This window comes from Moschus berezovskii, chromosome 4, assembly GCF_049115385.1.
Source record: "Moschus berezovskii isolate FMDL1 chromosome 4, NW_MosBer_1.0, whole genome shotgun sequence".
Lineage (NCBI taxonomy): Eukaryota > Metazoa > Chordata > Mammalia > Artiodactyla > Moschidae > Moschus > Moschus berezovskii.
Window position 1 is genome coordinate 111,445,610 of NC_142463.1, and position 23,521 is coordinate 111,469,130.

The following is a 23,521-nucleotide window of genomic DNA, read 5'->3' on the forward strand; positions in this document are numbered from 1 at the left end:
GTAGATGCCGCTGCTCCCCTAGGGCTTTCCTAGTGGCTCACATGGTAAAGAGTCTGTCTGCAATTTTGGGAGACTGGGGTCTGATCCCCGGGTCGGGATGATCCCCTGAGAAGGGAATGGCAACCCACTCCAGTATACTTCCCTGGAGCATTCCATGGACAGAGGAGCCTGGTGGGCTACAGTCCAGCTAGGGTGTGGGATGTGATAGTTCTCTGATGTTGTCGGGTATTCAGTCTGGGAAGAAGAAATTGGAGCCTGAGCCTCAGCGAGTGGGGGTGAGTCTGAGGCAGCTGAGGTTGTGCCCAGGAGGGGAATGACATCTCTCCCTGTCCCTCTGTGAAAGCAGAAGCAGGGCAGGCAGAGGCTTTAGGGAAAATGGTGGGTGTGATGCAGACAAGAGCCCATTGGATCCTGTGGGGTCTGGCTTTGTCCCGTGTGTAGGGAGCATGCCTAGCACCAGTGGCAGCAGGAAAGCCATCAGGGTGTGAGCAATACGTAAATGCCTACATTTGCACTGGGGATGTGGAGAGTTGGCACTTCTCCCAAAGAGCTTTGCCCTTTTGTTCACAGCTTCTTTCATATACCACTGAGAGTTGAAGTTTATGGAAAATCCAAAAGGAAACTGGACTCATTAAACTGTGTAGACAGAGGGGTGCCCAAAGCAGGAGAGGCCTAACCGACCCTGGCTGTCATTGGGTGACTTCTGTGTTTGACCATAGGCTGACACTGATGAGCAGGACTGTCTGGGCTGAATTGTTACTCCAGGAAAGCAAGGAAGGGTATTTGCGCCTCTATGCAGTGGGATCTGCACAGTTCCTTGTCAGGCACATGTTTATACATCCATCCTAAAATGATTTATCGACTGTGTAACTGTGCTGGGGATAAGGTAAAAGGGTTCTCTCTAGACCGACAGGCCTGTCTTCCCAGAACTAACCTGCTGAGCAGTGGTCAAGGAGGAAATACTTTGTAAACCCCACCCTGGGGTGAGAAGAGTTGTATAAAGAGCTCCTAGGGCTTTTTCTCTCTTTCTGCTCCTTCTAGATATTTACTCTGCAACTGCACAGGCTGGCAGGCAGCCTGTGATGGAGCTCTGCTCAGAAGAAATCCACCGATGCTGGGCCTCCAGGCTCCTGGGATTCGCCACCCTCCTCCTCAGTGAGTTGTTGGGGCTCTGGGAAGGGAAGGCCTCTGGGTGGAGCATGAGGCAGGGTCTCCTTTCCACACATCTTGTCTTAGGTGAACATAAAGACAAAAGAGCTCTGTAATTATTTAGCAAATGCAGTGCATTTGGTTTCGAGTCTCAGGAGAGACTGGTGAGCCTGGGACCCCTGAGCTCAAGCAGCCTTGACTGCATCAGGGAACCATTTCTAGGGAGGTGAGGCTGCTCCTGCTGCAGTAACCCAGAAGCCAGGAGAGCCTCCCTGGGGTCCTGGGGTGAGGGAGGGAGATAAAGAGCATGACTCCTCGGGGCAAAGGGCAAGGGAAAAAGCTCTCCCTGGTTTGGACTCAGGGGGACTGACAGCCTGTGCAGCTGTCCTTTGGAGGAGGGGGCTGACTAGAGCCCCCAGTCTGAGCTGGAGGAAGCAATTCTAGACAAGTTTCTTGGGACTTTTCCATTAAAAAGGAGGGTGACCACACACTTCCCACCCAGGTTAAGGGCTCTCTCTTAGCAGATCTTCACAAAGTAGAGGGTCCTTGAAGGTCTCTCTTTTATCTTAAAAGAGCTTATGAAAGTTGCCTTCCACCTCAGTGTCAGCTTTCATGAAAATTAAAAAAAAATATTACCTTTAGGAAAAACAAATACTCTAGGAAGACGCCCTCTATAGATGTTTTAGGACAAAACTCTGAAAATAAAGGACATGCCTATCATTCAGAAATGACTGAACCAGATGGACAGTATCTATACTGTGGAGCATTATAAAACCTTAAAAAATGCATGTACCAGTTGGTTGGAAGGTATTTCTAATTTCCTTATGGTCAGATGCACATATCTACATCAGTAAGATACAGAGAGTTGTATTTAGTAAAATCCTAAGCTTGTAAAGGAAACAGCAGTCCTCAATATTTAAGGGTGTCTGTATGGATGTGAGAGTGGGACTGTGAAGAAAGCTGAGTGCCGAAGAATTGATGCTTTTGAACTGTGGTGCTAGAGAAGACTCTTGAGAGTCCCTTGGACTGCAAGGAGATCCAACCAGTCCATTCTAAAGGAGATCAATCCTGGGTGTTCATTGGAAGGACTGATGCTAAAGCTGAAACTCCAATACTTTGGCCACCTCATGTGAAGAGATGACTCACTGGAAAAGACTCTGATGCTGGGAGGGATTGGGGGCAGGAGGAAAAGGGGATGACAGAGAATGAGATGGCTGGATGGCATCACCAACTCGATGGACATGAGTTTGAGTGAACTCCGGGAGTTGGTGATGGACAGGGAGGCCTGGCGTGCTGTGATTCATGGGGTCGCAAAGAGTCGGACACGGCTGAGCAACTGAACTGAACTGAACTGATACACCCACATGTTTATAAGAGTGTGAAGAAAATGCAGAAGGAAACATTGCAGATTGCTAATGGGGATTAAAATGGAGAAAAAGATGGGAGGTGGTGGATAGAAATTAGAGACGATGAGGAATTAAGCGAAAAGGGAACTGAAACAAAAACAATGTCCCCCAAAAGAATGTGTAAATGCCTGTGAATTTATGAAAAGTTATATGTTTGTAACAGATAAAGAAATTAAGCAAAAATTAACAAAGAAAGGAAGGAGGTATAGTAAATTAAAGGAGGTATAGTAAATTAAAGGGCTTCCCTATAGCTCAAATGGTAAAGAATCTGCCTGCAATGCAGGAAACCAAGGTTTGATCCCTGAGTTGGAAAGGTCCTCAGGAGAAGGTTATGGCAATCCACTCCAGTATTCTTGCCTGGAGCATCCCATGGACAGAGGAGCCTGGCGGGCTACAGTCTGTGGGGTCGCAAAGAGTCAGACATGACTGAGCGACTAACACACACACATAGTAAATTAAGAATTCTGACAAAAGTTTTGAAAGCTTTTATTGTTATAATTCTTTGTTTCATTAATTCTTGTCATTAAGTGAACTATCAGGAAATTAAATGAAATTTCATGAATTAGAGAGTATTTGTAACTATTTGATTCAACACTGAGACTTGTAGTAAAGACTAGATTCCTTTTAATGAATAAAGTGTAGCTTTCTTCTCCAGTGCTATTTAACTGGAAAAATATTTATATTCAATATTACAGTTTTCTCCATAGGCCCTGGAAAATTAACAAATTAGAAAGAGAGGGAAACAGAAATTGAGACAAAGGGAGAGAGAGAGAGAGAAACAGTTTTAATTTCTTATTTTAAAGATGAGACTATTTGCACTCAGAGAAGGAAAGTGACTTTCTCAAGGTCACACAGGATCTGGGGAGGAGTGGAATTTGTTGCCACCTTAGCCTCAGCCTTCTTGGTACCTAGTGAGATGGACACCTCCCACTGGAGGTTGGGCAGCCTGGGTGGACTGGAAGAGGCATCCCTGGAAGGAACGTCCTTGCTGAATTGCTTTACACATTATTACCAAAAGGCACGTGGGGATTGGCGGCTCACTTGCTGCCCCAAAGCCAACAAAACAGGCCAGGTTGGTGGAAAGGAAAGTTTGCTTTACTTCAGATACTGGCAACTGGGGTGGGGGTGGACATTTGTCCAAAGGCTGACTCCCCACCCTGCCTGGCAACCAGTGGGGCAAGAGCTTTTATAGAGAGAAGGAGGGGGCTACATGTAGAAACAGCACAGTGAGGTCTGACAGTTGTCTTCAAATCAGTCATCGGTGGTCTGACCAGCCATCATCTTGATGGTTTTAGGTACGATTACTCTTCAGTTGCAGGGTCGGTTTGTTTCCATTTCTTTGAGGCCAGTTCTCAGAACTGTGGCGGCTCATGTCCTGGGTACAGTCTGGTCATCATGTAGTTAACTTCCCCATCTGGGGTTTCAGTGTCTATAAGACAGCTCGCAGGATATGGCTTAAAATATGATCTATAGTCCTTGAGAAGGAACTAAAGGTCCTTGACTATGCTTGATGACTACATTATTATTACTTGGTCTCCTTTGACTATTTCCCTTTGTTTCTGCATTTCTCATTTCTCTGATTAAACATTCTTTGTCTACAGTTTCCCACAGGCAGGCAGAGGACATGGTGGGGGCGGGGGTCAAGGACCATAGGGTTCTGTTCCATTTCAACATCAGTTGGGGCGGGTGGGGAGGGAGTGATTCTGTGGGTGAAGGGTTTGTCTTTATCATTCTTAAAATCTTTAACCGTTTCCTGGGCAGAGGTTTGGAAGGAGAAATGGGAAAGGAAGCTTGAATGTGGGTTCAATTCACTCTGTCATTTCCCAGAGATACCGAAGCTGCTGGGTAGGACAGTCCTTGTACTAGGGGATCCACTCATCATAGCATTTGGAGCATTTACTCAACGTGTTCCTGTGTCTGCTGACAGGACCTGGAGATCACATGGCCCGTGCCATCATGTGCTCTAGACAGACACACAGTAGACAGTACAGAAATGCAGTTGGATTTGATCACTAGTTGAGAGGGAACCATTGTTTCTTAGTGTGATGATGTGGGAAGAGTCAGAAAATGTACACAGTTTTATGTTGATTGTTGAATTTTTAATTTTACATTATTGAAATATATTTTTAAACTCACCTTACTTACAACCACACCCTCTCTGGCTTTATTTTCTTCTGCAGGATTAGATCTTTTGTAAATGACAGAGCTCTTGCTGCCTTCCTTCTCTTTCTAAGTCTTCTTCCATCTTTACCACAACTGGTGCTCAGAATCAGCTTCTGGGTGGCTCCTTCCTGTAGCCTGAGGGCTGAGCCTCCTCTCTCCCTGGTTCCCTTCTTTTCTGGCTGGACTGCTGTTTAACTCTCTGCTGGCCAGAGTCCCTGCTCTGCTAACCACTTCTAAGTTCTTGCTTCCCCTTTCTCAGGAGAGGAATGTTGGAGGATGAGCCTCCACGAGCTGCTTAGATCCTGGTGATGAGACAGTGGTGCTGGGAGGGGAGCCCCTGGGGAGGTCAGAAACAGGGTGGGGAGCTGGTGGGAGCTCCTGCAGGGGAGAAACACTGGGCTGGGAGAGGGGAACCCTGGTGCCAGGTGTGGCTCTGCCCTGTGTGACCCAGGACAAGTTCACCCCCTGGGGAGTCTCCTGCTCTGTGACAGGAGGGGCCTGGGCAAATCCTTTCTAAGGTCCCTCTAACGGTGATGTTCTGGGATTCAGTGTCTCCCCCTGACAGGCCTCTCCTGTGGGGACTTCAAGGCCTCTGCTCTGACTCTTCATCCTGTCCTGTCCTATTCTTGTGTCCTGACAGGGACTGAGAACAGGTGAGCCTGTTTAGGGCACCTTCAAAGAGTAGACCCCCAGCGGTCCTGTGGTCACTTCTCAGCCTTTCAAGGAGTGAGGGGTGCTCCTCTTCAAGCCCCCCTTGGGAATCCGGCCCAGCCCTCTGTTTCCTCTGCCTCTGCTCCTGGGAGGCGCCTCAGGACCCAGTGTGCTCAGACCACCTGCTGAAGGGCATCACCTCCTTCACAGTGTGCGAAAACTTGATCTACAAACCGCCCTCAGGAAAGCAAGCTATAGCTGTGCTTTTAGAAACCGCCAATTAATGGCCTTGGCCAGACTCTTTCCGTTCCTGTCTGTTCAGCAGAAAATACCAGCTTCTTTTTCCTTGTTTCCCTGGTGCTGACTCCCACTTAAAGCTTGAGGGGAAGTAAGACAAACACTGCTTGGTTACAGTTCCTGGTGAAAATCCCTCAGGAGTGAGGCACACTGGAGACTGAAATGCTATGTCCAAGCCCTATTGCACATACGTATGCTTATGGAACAAGGACTGTTTCTTTGAGCTCCGGATTAAACGGATACTTTTGGGGAGAGCCCAAGGTGGTACCAAAATTGTGTATTTTAAATGGGAGATTAATTCTAAATGTCTGACCGACTGTGTTAATAAAGAATACTTCTATTTCTCTTATTAAAGAAGAGTAGAATAAAAAATCACATCAGGAATGCTGAAATGAATTTAAAGACAGATATCCTGTGTTCACGCGGGTTTACAGAATTCATGGCAAGATAAAGGTCTGGAAGGATACATATCATTAACAGTGCTTACTTTTGGGAAGAGGCACACTTAGAACTTTTACTCAACTCCATATTCCATGTAATAGGTTTTTATGAACACATGAAGTTTTTATAAGTACAAAGGAAAGGAAGGGATAATGCCCAAACCAAATAGAGTCAATAATATAAAAATTTTCAGCCCAAGCTTGGAGTAACATGTAGCCTGTCCTTCCCTCTGTCTTTCCCACTGTCCCTGGCAGCAGATATACTGAGGTACTTGGTGACGTGGGAGTCGACAGCGGCTGTGGATTCCAGCTGCTGTGGACACAGAATGAATTTCCTTTCAGTCTCTCGGCTTTGGTAAAGAAGGAGGCCCTCGCTGGACTCTGTCTCCCTATGGCTTCCAGTGGGACTCACCCATGGGTGTCTGACTCTATGGAGCCCATCCCTGTACCCAGGAGGAGACCCCTGAGAGGGTCAGCTGGTGCAGAGGGAAGGGCTTCATCTGGTTCTGACCCCAGGTGTGCTTGCTCAGGATTCATCATCATAAAAATGGGAGCAGCTCACATGTATGGAGCAATTATCAAACACTATGGTGTAAGCTCTCCTCTTGTTTTGTTTTTTCTTTTTTTTTAAATTGAAGTACAGTTGATTTACATTGTATTAATTTCTGCTGTACAGCAAAGTGATTAAGTTTTATAAATACATATTCCTTGTGGTTCAGCTGGTAAAGAATCCACCTGCAATGCGGGAGACCTGGTTTCAATCCCCGGGTTGGGAAGATCCCCTGGAGAAGGAAAAGGCTACCCACTCCACTATTCTGGCCTGGAGAATTCCATGGGGTCTCAAAGAGTAGGACACGACTGAGTGACTTTCACTTCACATACATATATATATATACACATATACATTCTTTTTTGTATTTTTTTTCATTATGGTTTATCACAGGATATTGAATATGGTTCCTGTGTTACACAATAGGACCTTGCTGTTTATCCATTCTATAGACATCAGTTCTATATATATATCCGTTCAGTATAATAGTTTGCATCTGCAAATGCCAAACACCCATTTCGTCTCTCCTCATTCTCCCTCTTAGCAACCACAGATCTGTTCTCGGTGTGTCTGCTTCTGTTTGTAGATAAGTTCATTTGTGTCATATTTTAGATTTCACTTATAAGTGATATCATGGTATTTGTCTTTCTCTTTCTAACTTAATTAGTAATTAAGTAATTAGTAACATAATCTCTGTGTCCATCCATGTAGCTGCAAATGGCATTATTTCATTCTTTTTATGGCTGAGTAGTATTCCATTGTATATATGTACCACAGATTCTTTACCCATTCCTCTATGGATGGACGTTTAGGTTGTTTCCATGTTTTGGCTATTGTGAATAGTGCTGTTATGAATATAGGGGTGCATGTATCTTGGACAAAACCATAATTAAAAAACTTTCCTCTTCTTAAATTCTAGTAATAATTCTATGACGGAAGTGCTGTTACTATTCCCATTTCACAGATGAGAAAGCTGAAGGCAAATAGGTTATATTTCTGTTCAATTCCACACAGGATGGTCTTGACTCAAGCCTTGATGACTTTAATGTTAAAGCTTTGGATGCTCTGATATCCTAGTCACCTAGTCTCACACCCAAATAAATTTCCAGTGGATCAAAGATGTAAACATAAATATTAAATCATAAAAGTACTAGAAGAAAAGAAGAGAGAATTAAGAACAATTTTTTGCAATATTTTTATGCAAGATAGTAAAACAATAAGCCATAAAAGATTGATATATTTGATTTCATGAAAATAGCAATTCACATGACAAATAGCCATAGAAAAAGCTGAAAAACAAACTGGAAAAAAAATTGTACCATTTATATTGGCAATGAATTAATTTTCTTAAAATATATCTGACTTCTACAAACTAATAGAAGAAAAGTAAGTGTGGTTAAAGGACATTAGCAGACTGTTTACAGTTCACAGAAAAGGGCATAAAATGACTTAAACATCTGAAATAATGAACTATACCATATATGTATAAAATGCTCATTAAAACTGTAATGACATATAACTTTCCCTATTAATGGCAAATGGCAACATGTTTCATCATTATACGTTGTCTGTTGGTGGGAAACCTAAGTGTTATTGGTAGAAGTGTAGATAGGAACACTCTTTGGAGGGTGATTTAACAGTATCCATCAAAAGATGCACATGATTCAACCTATTCAGTTCAGTTCAGTTGCTCAGTCGTGTCCGACTCTTTGCGACCCCATGAATCACAGCACGCCAGGCCTCCCCTGTCCATCACCAACTCCCGGAGTTCACTCAAACTCATGTCCATCGAGTCGGTGATGCCATCCAGCCATCTCATTCTCTATCGTCCCCTTCTCCTCCCGCCCCCAATCCTTCCCTGCATCAGAGTCTTTTCCAGTGAGTCAACTCGTCACATGAGGTGGCCAAAGTATTGGAGTTTCAGCTTTATCATCAGTCCTTCCAATGAACACCCAGGATCGATCTCCTTTAGGATGGACTGGTTGGATCTCCTTGCAGTCCAAGGGACTCTCAAGAGTCTTCTCTAGCACCACAGTTCAAAAGCATCAATTCTTTGGTGATCAGCTTTCTTCACAGTCCAACTCTCACATCCATACATGACCACGGGAAAAACCATAGCCTTGACTAGACGGACCTTGGTTGGCAAAGTAATGTCCCTGCTTTTTAATATGCTATCTAGGTTGGTCATAACTTTCCTTCCAAGGAGTAAGCGTCTTTTAATTTCATGGCTGCAATCAACATCTGCAGTGATTTTGGAGCCCCCAAAAATAAAGTCTGACACTGTTTACACTCTTTCCCCATCTATTTCCCATGAAGTGATGGGACCAGATGCCATGATCTTCGTTTTCTGAATGTTGAGCTTCAAGCCAACCTTTTTACTCTCCTCTTTCACTTTCATCAAGAGGCCTTTGAGTTCCTCTTCACTTTCTGCCATAAGGGTGGTGTCATCTGCATATCTGAGGTTATTGATATTTCTCCCGGCAATCTTGATTCCAGCTTGTGCTTCTTCCAGCCCAGCGTTCCTCATGATGTACTCTGCATATAAGTTAAATAAGCAGGGTGACAATATACAACCTTGATGTACTCCTTTTCCTATTTGGAACCAGTCTGTTGTTCCATGTCCAGTTCTAACTGTTGCTTCCTGACCTGCATACAGGTTTCTCAAGAGGCAGGTCAGGTGGTCTGGTATTCCCACCTCTTTCAGAATGTTCCACAGTTTATTGTGATCCACATAGTCAAAGGCTTTGGCATAGTCAATGAAGCAGAAATAGATATTTTTCTGGAACTCTCTTGCTTTCTCCATGATCCAGCGGATGTTGGCAATTTGATCTCTGGTGCCTCTGCCTTTTCTAAAACCTGCTTGAACATCTGGAAATTCACGGTTCACATATTGCTGAAGCCTGGATTGGAGAATTTTGAGCATGACTTTACTAGCGTGTGAGATGAGTGCAATTGTGCGGTAGTTTGAGCATTCTTTGGCATTCCCTTTCTTTGGGATTGGAATGAAGACTGACCTTTTCCAGTCCTGTGGCCACTGCTGAGTTTTCCAAATCTGCTGGCATATTGAGTGCAGCACTTTCACAGCATCATCTTTCAGGATTTGAAACAGCTCAACTGGAATTCCATCACCTCCACTAGCTTTGTTCGTAGTGATGCTCTCTAAGGCCCACTTGACTTCACATTCCAAGATGTCTGGTTCCAGGTGAGTGATCACGCCATTGTGATTATCTTCGTCGTGAGGATCTTTTTTGTACAGTTCTTCTGTGTATTCTTGCCACCTCTTCTTAATATCTTCTGCTTCTGTCAGGTCCATACCATTTCTATCCTTTATCGAGCCCATCTTTGCATGAAATGTTCCCTTGATATCTCTAATTTTCTTGAAAAGATCTCTTGTTTTTCCTACTCTGTTGTTTTCCTCTATTTCTTTGCATTGATCACTGAGGAAGGCTTTCTTATCTCTCCTTGCTATTCTTTGGAACTCTGCATTCAGATGCTTATATCTTTCCTTTTCTCCTTTGCTTTTCACTTCTCTTCTTTTCTTAGCTATTTGTAAGGCCTCCTCAGACAACCATTTTGCTTTTTTGCATTTCTTTTCCATGAGGATGGTCTTGGTCCCTGTCTCCTGTACAATGTTACGAACCTCCGTCCAGAGTTCATCAGGCACTCTATCTATCAGATCTAGATCCTTAAATCTATTTCTCACTTCCACTGTATAATCATAAGGGATTTGATTTAGGTCATATGCTGAAGAAGCCGAAGTTGAATGGTTCTATGAAGACCTACAAGACCTTTTAGAACTAACACACAAAAAAGATTTCCATTTCATTACAGGGGACTGGAATGCAAAAGTAGGAAGTCAAGAAACACCTGGAGTAACAGGCAAATTTGGCCTTGGAGCATGAAATGAAGCAGGGCAAAGGCTAATAGAGTTTTGCCAAGAGAACGCACTGGTCATAGCAAACACCCTCTTCCAACAACACAAGAGAAGACTCTACACATGGACATCACCAGATGGTCAACACCGAAATCAGATTGATTATATTCTTTGCAGCCAAAGATGGAGAAGCTCTATACAGTTAGCAAAAACAAGACCAGGAGCTGACTGTGGCTCAGATCATGAACTCCTTATTGCCAAATTCAACCTATTAGTAACACCAAAATCTTTTTAACAACTAAAAGATTAGTAACACCAAAATAACTCACACCATGTGGGCAGAGACCCAAAGCCAAGGATGTTCACTGAAGCACTGTTTGCAGTGGAAAGAAACGACTTTCTCCATGAGAAGCAGTCCAGAACATCTGCAGCCGTTAAATGACTTGCTTCTAAGTGTAGAGGCCCAGAGTGGGCTCTTGCATGTGCTATTATGAGAAAAAGTGAGGAGCAGAACAGCATGTGCTGAGTGTGTTCATGTATGCGCAGATACACACATGTGTTTGTAAATGCATAGACTGTCTTTGGATGGTACACAAAGAATAGGCAATAGTGCCAAACTGTGGGAAAGACAACTGGGCAGTAAGAATCAGAGATGGGGGAGAAACTTCATTTTCAGTCTCTCCATCTTCTCCTTTTCTAACCATACTAAGTTATAATCTGCTTAAAATAAAAGAAAATTAAAAAACCACTCAGTGTATCTGAAATGAAATTTCCTTATCCTTCAAATGGCGATAATCATCTGTAACTGCCAGTTTTGATGGTTGTCTTGTGGATAACTAGATACTTAGTACCTGATGGGGCTCCTGAAATGTGGTGACTGGAATCATGTTCATGGAGGAATGGGCTACCTCTTGTTCCAAGCAGTGAAAGCATCAAAATCCATCTAACTGTAATCCTGATGTAATGAAAACAACAACTAAATACTTACTCCTGGGTGTTTTTTATGTATAATCTTATTTAACCTCCCGGGAACTCCAAGAATACCTTTTATTCTCACCCCACCATTCAGATGTAGGAACTCAAGGCTTAAATAGTTTAGGAAATTGCCAAAATCACTCAGCAGTAATGGGTGGGTCTGGGATTTGAACCCAGGTCTGTTTCACTCCTGATTTGCTGGTCAAGAGCCCAGCCCTGGCTCCCAGGAAGCCCTCATAGTGTCAACATGTAGTTCCTGGGTGCCACCTTTCCAGGGGGGCTGCAATAACAAAATATCAAACACTGGGTGACAAACAACAGAAACATATTTTCTCACATTTCTGGAGGCTACGATGTCCTTGAGCAAGTTTTTGGCCAGTCTGATATATGATGAGAACTATCTTTTCAGCTTGTAGATAGGTGCCTTCTTGCTGTGCTGACGTGACTTTGCTTAGTGTGGAGACACACACACACACACACAGCGAGAGAGAGGGAGAGAGAGGGAGACGGCTTTTTGGTGTTTCTTCTGATAAATGCACTTTCCCTATCAGATCAGGGCCCCACTCTTATGACTAAATTTAACCTTAATTACTTCCTTAGAGGTTCCAGCTCCAAAGACAGTTACACTGGTGGTTAGGGCTTCAATATGTGAATTCGGGGGGCATGCAAACATTTAGTTCATAACAAAGGGAACTGTTTTTTTTTGGCTGCCTCTAGCTTCTAGTGTTTGCTGGCAATCTTTGGCATTCTTTGGTTTGTAGACACATCACAGCAATTGTCCATCTTCACGTGCCATTTTCCCCAAGTCTCTTCACATTGGCTTCCTTCTAAAACTGTTTGTATCTGTGTCCAGATTTCCTTTTTTCCTTTTTTAAAATAAGGAAGCCAATTATATTAGATAAGGGTCCATGGTAATGACTTCATCTAAACTTGATTACATGTACAGGTTGTTGTTGCTGTTTAATTGGTAAATCGTGTCTGACCCTATGGACTGTAGCCTACCAGGCTCCTCTGTCCATGGGATTTCCCAGGCAAGAATGCTGGAGTGGGTTGCCATTTCCTTCCAGGGGATCTTCCTGACCCTAGAGTTGAACCCACATCTGCATAGCAGATGGATTCTTTATCACTGAGCCACCTGGGAAGCCCTTATGTACAAGTACCCTATTTCTAAATAAGAGCACATTCTGAGGACCTGGAGGTTAGGACCTAAATATATCATTTCTGGGGGACAGAATTCAATGCATAAAAGCTTCCCCCATTTGTCCCATGAAAAGTTGCCCTCCTGACTGAGGGACACTGGATTCTAGTTAATTTGTCTGTAAACTCACCCCCATATAGCTAGGGTGTCCTGCTAGAGACAACATTTGTGTTTTCTTCTTCTTTTTAAATTAATACAGCATTTGTGTTTTCTTCTTTTTAAATTAATACATGTTTTCAGATACATCTTTAAATAACCTAGCACAAATCACTGTGAATCACCTGTGAAAGAGGGCATCAAAAAAAGATTTCCTTGTGAGTTCTCACTTAGTTACAAAGATGTTGTGTGAGTAGTTTCCATTTTTTAGGAGAAGAAAGAGAAACAGATCTTTAGTGTTTTGAGACACAGAAGTGTGCCTTCTTGGTGAGTAAAATTGTGGATGGTGCCTGTGCTGAACCTTGGGGAGCAGTTTGGGAGTTTGTTGTTGAGGAAGATGGGCTGGTCCAAGGTTCAGGGTGTGATCTGATGCCCAAGGGAGAGACCAGGTGTGAAGAGAAAGGAGGGTTTCTTCTATAGTCACTTCGGTTTTGCTAAGGATGACCTTTTCTCTACAACTTCGACTGCCACCCTCAAGACCAACTCTTCACAGATACTATCACTCTTGCGATGGAAGTCACAGTTTTATACAACCTAGTATCACTGAGTAACATCATCACGTCTGCTGCGTTCTGTTCCTTAGAAGCCAGTCACTAGGTGTGGCCCACAGTCCAGGGGGTGAGGTTAAACAGGGATGTACACACAAGGAAGGAGGGACTTCAGAAGCTGCCTCTCATGGTGATACACTGTATGTGCTTGGAAATGTGCTGAGTGACATTTGATCTGTTATTTAATTCACACCATCATGATGAGGCAGATAAGGAAACAGACGGTTAGTAAGTTTAAGTAACATGTTCAATGTTACAATTCTCTAGAATCAGGACTTGATTCCAGAATTGCTTTAAAATCATTTTATTAATTGATTTCCAAGAATCAAGAGAGGATATTGGGTAGATTTCATTAGAAAGATGGCTTTCTATGGCTTTCTCATTTGTTCTTGCTTTGAAAATACTCATGTTTCCTGTTCTAAATGCCCTAGGTGTCTTCAGCACTGTGGCAAAGAGTTCCGGAGCACATGGCTCTGGAGTTACAGATTCTGGAGCCCACGTTCCTCTGCAGGGGATCCGAGGAGGTTCTGTGTTGATTCATGTGATCAAGAAGCAAGAAGCTGAACCAGAGGAGGTCTCATGGGGCTTTGGCTATAAGTCAAGCTACAGAGTCCTGCTGCAAATACGTCGTGGGGCAGATACTCTTACCTGGGTCAACCTCCAGGACAAGTACCAGCGGAGGGTCCATGTGCTCAATGTAACGTCCCTGAGGATTGAGAACCTGACCTCTGAGGACAGTGGGCAGTACCAGGCTCGAGTCAGCTTCCCTGGAGGATTCGAACTTACCCAGGTTTTCCTCCTCACTGTCTATGGTGAGTGACACCTCCTAACCATGGCTTCCCTCCTGCTTTTGTCCTAGGAGGGTCACATTGGCCCCATTTTTCAGAATCCCTTCCAGACACCAGCTTTCATATCCTATTTTCTCTTCAGAATTAGGGTAAGTAGGTTCTCCACAAGTGGAGAGCATAGCTGAGATTCATACCAAGGATAAAATCACTTCAGTGTCTTGGGAAAGGAGAATGAAAATTTGGAGGAAATGTATTTTTCATAATAATTATTGTTCTTTGTTAGGACTTAGTTTACTTGATTTGTATATTAATTTTCTATTGCTGCTATCATAAATTACTATAAACTAGTGGCATAAAATAACACAAATGTAGGGCTTCCCTGGTGGCTCAGACGGTAAAGAATCTGTCTGCAATGCAGGAGACCCCGTTCAATCCCTGGGTTGGGAAGATTCCCTGGAGAAGGAAATGGCAACCCACTCCAGTATTCTTGCCTGGGAAATCCCATGGAGAGAGGAGCCTGGAAGGCTACAGCTCATGGGGTCACAAAGAGTTGGACATGACTGAGACCAACAGAGGCGTAAAACGAAAATGTTTTATCTTTCCCGGCTGTAGGTCAGAAGTCGGACACAGTCTCACAGAGCTTCTAAAGACAGGGTGTTAGTACATCTGTGTTCCTTCCTGGAGGCTTCAGGGCAGAAATGTTTCCTTGTTTTTCCACTTTCTAGTGGTTGCCTACATTCCTTGGCTCGAGACAACCTTCCTCCACCTTCGAGTGGCAATAGTGGGCCCAGTTCTTTTCACATTGTACCGCTCTGAACTACTCTTTCCATCTTCCATTTTTAAGGATTTTTGTGTTACATTGGGCCCATCCAGATAATTCAGAATAATCTCTATTTGAAGGTCAGCTGATTAACAACCTAAATTCTGTTATCTCATTCCCTTTCTGCCATCCTTACAGATTTTGAGATGGATGATGGAAGGGCGAGGACACTATTTTGCTGACCACAGATTGGAAATTCATGTGTACCTAGACCTTCCTGCTCTCTCTCTTACTGAGCACCAGCCTGAGGCCAGCTTCACCCACAAAGACGCCACAAGCCCAGCTCGAAAAGCCTTGATAGAGGAGAAAGCTTATTTAAGTTTACTTAAATTCAGTTGATCAAGACTTTCTTTCCATAAAGTTCTTATTGCACAGGGAAATATCTGTTATGAAAGTGCTTTTGCAGCTTTAGGTCATCATGTAATTTCTTTTTTTTTTGTTTTAATATTTATTTATTTGGCTGTGGCGGGTCTTACTTGTATGGGATCTTTGATCTTCATTGCAGCGAGATCTTTAGTTGTAGTGTGTGAACTCTTAGTTGCTGCATGTGGGATCTATTTCCTGACCAGGGATGGAAACCCGGCCCCTTGCACTGAGAACGTAGAGACTTAGCCACTGGGCCCCCAGGGAGGTCCCCTCATTTGATTTCTAAGGCTGACTTGTCAACCAGTGACTTCTCTGCCTGTGTGGACCTCAAATTTAATGGCATGTTCTGACCACATTTGCAGCTGTCATTTGTGGTCACTGCCACTTCATCTCTCAGAAATGCCTCTACTTCTGGCATCCCAGCACAAATGTCAGTACTCCACAAGGGCTGTGCAGTCCCAGGCATCATCTGAGCAAGAGAAGCAGGGCAATGGTCCTGGACTAGGACAAACCCTTTGTTCCCAAACCTTTCCTTTCTAGGAAACATCCCAGTTTCTATAAACAATGGGTTCTAGAAGGTAAGGTCCAACATTTAGTTTTCTTATGGAAGAATTTTAAGGTTTTAGTCCAATGAGGTCACATAGGGCATACTTCAGTGGTTCCCTTCCTATGGTCATTGCTATATATTTGGGGTGTGAACAAACTGTGTTTTATCTGGAAAATGCAATCATCATTTTGACAGGGAAGATTGCAACGCTTCAAGGAGATAATGGATGAGAAAGAGAGAACTGGAATATTTTCCACTCATGTGAGCTCCATTCTTTTGTCCCTCCTGTCCCAGAACCTGCGCCCCTTCCCCACATCCTGCTGGAGTCACCATCCATCACACCGGGCTGGTGCAATGTCACCCTGGAGTGCAGGGCCCCAGGGAACAGAGAGGACCTGACTGTGGCCTGGGAGAGTGAGGGTCTTCCCAGGGAGCTGGAGTGGAGTGGAACACCAGGAGCAGCCCGCAACTCCTGGAGCCTGCATGTGAACCTGTCCCTGAGCCAGCCCAGTGCCATCCTCACCTGTGTGGTCAGCAACCAGGTGGACCAGAAAACTGCCACCTTAGACCTGGGGGAAGTCTGTTTCCCTGGTGAGTGCACCTCCCAGAGGGGACGGGCACCTGGGAGCTCAGGTGCACTGGGGTGAGGGCTCTGGGCTTTTGTTCCCACTGTATTATTAGCACTACATCCACTGGGTCACCCCATACAGGAGCCTGGGAAGCACAACCAATCTGCTTCTGCATTTAAATGTTCCTCACACCCGTGTTGTCCACCCGTTACCCCTGTTGGTCCAGGCAGCAGCCTTCCAGTACTTTTCCTCACCCCTGTGCATCGTCTCCTGTGTGCCTGGAGGGGTCTTTGGAAGAGAAATCAGACTGTGTCATTGTTCTGTGTTGCCTGTGTGATCTGACCCGGTGCCTGCCTGTAGGAGTCAGGGCTCAGAAGCTCCTCTGCCCAGGTTTCTGGCCTCACTTACACACTTCACACTGAGCTGCCTGCTTGGAGTTCTGGAGCGTGTCCTGCTGTTGCCGGCTTCTGAGCTCTGGAAATGCTGTTTCCTCTTCCATTAGCTCTTCTACCCTTGTCCTTCACTCCTAACTTTTTCCTATTGAAGGATCCTCCTCAGGCACTGCTACTTCCTGGGCATGTGACCTGTGTTGTCACAGGATCTTGGACTTAGAAGGGTCCCTCTTTGGTTTAAAGCTATGCGGTTGTCATCATAAAATTTTAAGTAATTTTTAAGCCAGAGGTCCCGCATTTTCATTTTCACAGGAGCCTGCAGGTGGTATGACCATGAAAGTGTTAGTCACTCAGTCCTGTCCGACTCTTTTCGACCCCATGGACTGTAGCCCTCTAGGCTCCTCTGTCCATAGAATTCTCCAGGCAAGAATACTGGAGTGGGTTGCCATTCCCTTCTCCTGGTGATCTTCCCGAACCAGGGATTGTACTTGGGTCTCCTGCATTGCGGGCAGATTCTTTACTGTCTGAGCCACCAGGGAAGCCCCTCAGCTCTCAGGCATTCCCTTTTTAAAAAAGAATGTTCCATGGCCACCCCACACAGAGTAACAGTGCTCTGCGCTCTGTTTATAGATTTGTCTCCTCCGTAGCCTGGAACTTCGCATGGGCCATGCATAGTTTTATTTTGAATCCCTTTGCCAAGAAGAGCATGTGACAAATTGGTTCACAGTATCTCACTGAAAGAATGAATGGCCTGGGATCCTGTGTGCAGTCTCGCCCCTCTAACCTATTCTCCATGAGCTGCTGGGAGGGGGAGGTGACGTGTCAGCCTCACTTAAAACCCCCTGTTAGCCTACACTCAGCCCCATCCTGGAGTCAGATAAAATTCAGCTCAGCATGACCCACAAGACCCTCTGGAAAGAGACTCTTTCTCCCTCTGACCCTCCTTGCTTGCCTCCTCCCTGCCCTGTTCCTCTCTTGCCTGCAGCAGTGGGGTGATGGCAACCCCCCAGGGCCGATGATCTGACAGACATTCCAAGAACATGATGCTCCTCCTTCCTGGAATGCTGTTCCCACCCTGAATAACTAACAAACTCCTACTCCTCCCTCAAGACTCAGTTTATGCATCACCTCCTCTGGGATGCCCTTCATGAAGACCTGTGTCCAAGGTGTAAACCTCCATTGCACGGTAGCCCCTCTGGCTGGCAGACTTTGGTGATTTTTGGTCTTCCCCCATCTTGTTCATCTCAGTAGCCCTTGCATGAGGCAGGAGTTGAATGAATGATACTGCCAGGCTTCTTCCTCTTTCGTTTCTGGACCAGGACCCTGCAGACCTCTCCGCCTGCTCTCTGGCAGTGGGTGTCTCGTGTTTCCTCTTACCTTAACGTTCTTCACTCCCTCTCTGTGATGGAAACAGGTTCGTCCATCACTCCAGTGGGAGGCATCCTAGGTGCTGTCATGGTTATGCTGCTGATCCTCCCAGGTGGACTGTATGCTTGGAAGACACGTGAGAAGAAGGAGAGGATGGAGACTGGAAGAGGCAGGTTGCACTTCTCGCTCGTGGCCCAGATCCCTCCCCTCCCCCCTGAGCCCTTCCCTTCCTTCTGCATCTTGCTGCTCAATGAATTTCTCTGCAGAGGGGGTGATGGGTGCTGTCATATCATTGGAGTTCCTAGCAGTGTGGGAGGGTGTAGGTTTTCCAGGCTGGGATTCAGGCTCCACTCTCTGAATGACTTAGGAACAGGACTGCAGGACGACGCCAGGAACCACGGCTGTGGGGTCCGCTGTGCAGGGCCGAGCCAGCCCGAGTCTCGAGTGGACGCGCCCAAGGTGAGAGCTGGGAGCTGTGTCTGGCCTGTGCTTTCCTGGGTCCCTCACTGTCTGGGCTTGGGTTTGCAAACTCCGGCCCCACTGCTTCTCTTTCTGGACAATACAGTGTTAACTAGGAAAGGTTAAAACTGGGATCAGTGTGGTGCTGGGCGCATTGTATTCAGCAGCACTGGGTCTATGCTGGCTCCTCTGGGCCCTTCTGTCGCTCAGCTGTTCCGGGAACCCTTTGTCTTGCATTTCCAGGGTATCAGTGAGCAACATCTGAAAGAAACGGGGCTTCTGACTACTATCTACAGTGAGGTCCGTAAGCCACGCAGGCCATGAAGATAACATCACTGGGAGACGCAGAAGAATCAGCACTCCTAGGTGCTGCAATCTGCGCCCGATGCCTGCAGCTCTGGGCCAGCTCTTCTGGCTCTGCCCCTCCCAGCTCTAGTCCAGCTCCAGCTGCCCCTGGTCTGTGTTCCTCTGACCTTCATGCCCCCAACTCTCTGGACACATGTGACTGAGTCAGAGGAAGTTTCCCTATGCTGCCGTCCTGCTCAGGATCTTCACACTTGAGCGATGAGCACTCTTCTTCTGCCATTGACTCAGCTCCTGACCCTTCTTTTCCTGAAGCTTCCCAAGGGGGACCTTCCTGACTGTGTTAATCCCCACAGCATCTGCTGTGTGACTGATGTGTGCCTTTCTGTGAACACGAGCCCAGGTATGGGGACCGTGTAGAGGTGTTGACTACACCCCAGCAGAGGGAGGTAGGGCCTGGATGCAGAGTTGGGAGTCCACGGAGGAAGCATGGGTAGGTGGGAGCCCATAAAGGACTGGGCTGAGGCTTCCACTGTGCCTTGTGTAGGGCTTCCTTGCAGGTGCTGGACAGTGTGTGTGAGTGTGTGTGAGTGTCTGTGTGAGTGTGTGTGAGTGTGTGTGTGTGAGTGTGTGTGTGAGTGTGTGTGTGTGAGTGTGTGTGTGTGAGTGTGTGTGTGTGAGTGTGTGTTTGTGTGTTTCTGTGTGGGTGCCCGTGTGTGAGTTTATTGCACATTGTACACTGGGTAGGGGCCTTTATTCCAGGCCACCTGTGATAACCTGGACCCCAGCTTTAGCCTCAGCCTATGGGCCCCCAAACCACCTTCCTGCAGAACGGTGGAGGAATTGGTATTACTTCAGGCCAGAGAATGACCTTGGTTGGACAAAGTTGTGAATTTTCTTAGAAAAGAATCCTCAGCCTTCCTGTCTGGGACTGGGGCACTGGAGGTTAGAATGAAGTGTATGTCCTCTCACCCTCCTATCGTGGGGTGTGAGGGGTGTGAGAGGTGGGGCTTATGGCATGGTCTGAACCTGCCTCTTTCATTGGCCCGTCAGTCCTGCCGGCACAGTTCCTAGGTCAGCCTCTCCTTACTCACTCACACCCCTCTGCCTGGAATGATGGCTTCCTCTCCCTTTCACTTGCCTCCAACCCTGCTTGTTGAAATTCTACTACTTGTTCACAAAGTATGTCTGGATCCCAAATGTTTGGAAATGGTCTCTCCCACATCTGACTCTATCAAACACCTTGGACCTAACTAAATCCCCTGACACAGTCTGCCCTGGGTTGGTCATGAGTCTTTCCTGCTGGACTCATCTGGGGCTCCCTTAGGAGGCTCATGGGCTGTGGGAGCCAGAGACAAGGAGATAAGCACCCAGCACTCTTCCTCCTACTCCTTTGGGGGTTCAGCAGACTGAAGACGCAGAGCACTGAGGCTGCTGAAGGTTCCTGGTGGTGAGTCCACATGGAAGGAAGGCTGGATGAGATGACCTCCCATGACCTTGCCTGGTTCAGAGGTCTGAGGTGGGGGCTTCCCACCCCACCTTCAGCCTCACTGTGTCTGAGGTCCTGAGGCAGGCTACACTGTGGTGTATGGGAGCTTTTCCCTTCCTTGCGGGTCCTTACCTTCTGGAAGCCCCTGCTTCCTGCCTTAGGTCTCAGATTTTGTGTCAGAGGTGGACTCACTCTGGTGCCATGAGGTGCCGTGGCTTGTTTCCTGGGTCTTGGTTCCCTTCACAGCTCAGTTAAGCCACCTTACCTCTGACCTCAGATAGTAAAGGGCTGGACAGAGTCCCTGTGAGCACTGAGTATTATGAATCAGTGCCAAGAGACTGTTGGGCGGGTGGCTGGGTGAGAGAGGAACAGGAGGGATGACATCTTCCCCCACTGGCTGAGCATAACGCAGAGGGCATGAGAGACGTCATCCTCACACTGGCTTCCCTGGTAACTGGTCATGGCTGGACATCAGTGCCCAAAAGCCCAGGGGCAGGGTAAGATTCTACCACTCAGTGTCTCTTCTCGCTTCACCTGAAGCAGGAAACAAAAAACAATAACAACAACAACAACAACAACAAAAAAAAACAAGGGAAGGAAACTGGGCTTCCAAGCCTGTATTGGACCAGGTTTTGTCCTGGGCACTTTAGAGATATTTTCTTCTAATTCTTACATGAATCCTCTAGGGTAGGTATTGTTATCCCATTTTTGCAGGACAGGTAATTGGCACCCCAAACTAATTGGTGACAGAGCAAAGCCTTAAATCCAACACTGGATAATTCCATATTCTTATTTATCCCTTCACCATAGTCATTAAAGGGGTTTCCAGGTGGCTCAGTGGTAAAGAATCCATCTGCCAATGCAAGAGATGAAAGGGACGCGGGTTCGATCCCTGGGTTGGAAAGATCCCTGAGACAGAATGTGGCAATCCACTCCAGTGTTCTTGCCTGGAAAATTCCATGGACAGAGAAGTCTGGTGTTCTACAGTCCATGGGGTTGCCAAGAGTCAGACATGACTGAGCACAGCACAGCACATGGTCACTGAAGACCTTGGATTTCTGGAATATTTAGAAACCTTCCATTAGTTTCTCTGCCAAGGATCCTGGTTTTCTGACTCAGGTGCTCCGACTCAAAATGAGCTCATCCTAATGATAGCTTGAGCAGCAGCTGGTTGAAAGAGGAATTTTCTCTTAAATGGACAATGGGGGCTTGGTGGTCAGGAGAGGGGGAATGAGAAACCTTGTGTTCTGGTGCAGACAAGACATTCAGAGATGAGATACTTCTCCCTCTTGGGTCTTATCTGAGTTCATTACTCTTATGAAAGGAATGTGTAAGTACCAGCATCCTGCCATCAAATTAGTTCCCTCTTTGTATTACTATTCATAAATTTATTTAATAGGTTTTACAGAAGCCTTTCATTTAGACTTTTAAGAATACTCTGAGGTAGAAATCCACATTGTACAGATGAAGAAATAAAGTTCAGAGATGTTAAATATGTCATGCAATTTCTCCCAAATATAAGCGGTGGAAGCATGATTGGATCTACAGGGATCATAATTTCACTCCTTTTGACTCCTTCTTCTTCCTCATGCAAGACACCCAATTAGCTACCATGGTCCACTGGGTTATCCTTCATAAAGCTTCTTGTATTCCATCCTTTTCTCATCTATTTTTATTCCTGTTTTCCAGCTCCACCTGAGCTGCTGTTACATCCCCCCTAGCGATGTATATACCTCCACACCCTCCCACTCTTGTGCTGTTCACTTTCTCATCAGAGCCACCCTAGTACTGTACTTGTAGAGTGGTATCTTATTGTGGTTTTGAGTTGCATTTCCCTAATGAGTAATGAAGCTGAACATTATTTCGTGGGCATACTGAATATTTATATATCTTATATGGATTAATGGATTTCTCTAATTCTCTGTCATCATGAATTGTTCTCACCATTCACTGAAACTGCTCATGTCCACGTCACCAGCGAACTCCATGCTGTTAAATCCAATGACAAATTCTTAGTTGTCATTGTCCTTGAATCTCAGCAGGAATTGGCCTATCCTTGATGCTAAAGCTGAAACTGCAATACTTTGGCCACCTCATGCAACGAGTTGACTCACTGGAAAAGACTCTGATGCTGGGAAAGGTTGGGGGCGGGAGGAGAAGGGGACGACCGAGAATGAGATGGCTGGATGGCATCACCGACTCTGTGGACATGAGTTTGAGTGTACTCCGGGAGTTGGTGATGGACAAGGAGGCCTGGCGTGCTGTGGTTCATGGGGTCGCAGAGAGTCGAACACGACTGAGAGACTGAACTGAACTGAACTGAACTGTTTAAACCACTATTTTCACTTTGCATTGACCATTAATCAATTTTTAGTATTATGAAAATATATTTTTTCTTTTAATTTTTAAATTGAAATGTAGTTGACATACAGTTTATATTAATTTCAAGTGTGCAACATAGAGATTTTGTGTTTTTACATTATGAAATTGATCACCCCAATAAGTCTAGTAACCATCTGACATCATATAAAGTTATTGCAAGATTATTGCAATGTTCTGATTTTATTCAATAGAACTTTCTATTCTTAGTGAGTCAGCTAACAGTTTGCAAATTTTGTTTGTCTTTTCAAAGAACCAACTTTTAGTTTCACTGATCTTTTTTTATTGTCTTTTTGGTCTTTATTTCATTTATCCTCTCTGATCCTCCTTCTATTAACTTTGTTCTTTTCTAATTTTTTTAGGTGTAAGTCTAAATTGTTTGAGATTTTTCTGTTTCTTGAGGTAGGTCTGTATTGCTATAAACTTCTCTCTTAGTACTATTTTTTGCTGAATCACACAGATTTTGGTGAATCAGAAATCAAAAATCAGACTGTGGTGAATCAATCAAGAAATCAAAAAGGAAATTAAAAATGAAAATACATTATTTCATGTGCATATTATATTTTCATTTTTATTTCCTTTTTGATTCAATAGTTATTCAGTAGCACTTTGTTTTTCTCCACATATTTGTGAT

The 23,521-nt window shown here is 45.2% G+C and overlaps 1 protein-coding gene across 1 annotated transcript; it reads left to right on the plus strand.

The window, feature by feature from the left end:
• The first annotated feature begins 1,049 nt into the window (after positions 1 to 1,049).
• On the plus strand, positions 1,050 to 23,044 carry LOC148778206 (SLAM family member 5-like). The gene is made up of 6 exons (XM_088835903.1): positions 1,050 to 1,155; positions 13,839 to 14,219; positions 16,223 to 16,519; positions 18,304 to 18,426; positions 18,625 to 18,716; positions 18,960 to 23,044. Exons 1-6 carry the CDS (start codon positions 1,083 to 1,085, stop codon positions 19,038 to 19,040), a joined length of 1,047 nt encoding a protein of 348 aa, XP_088692029.1. The 5' UTR covers positions 1,050 to 1,082; the 3' UTR covers positions 19,041 to 23,044.
• Positions 23,045 to 23,521: the final 477 nt, after the last annotated feature.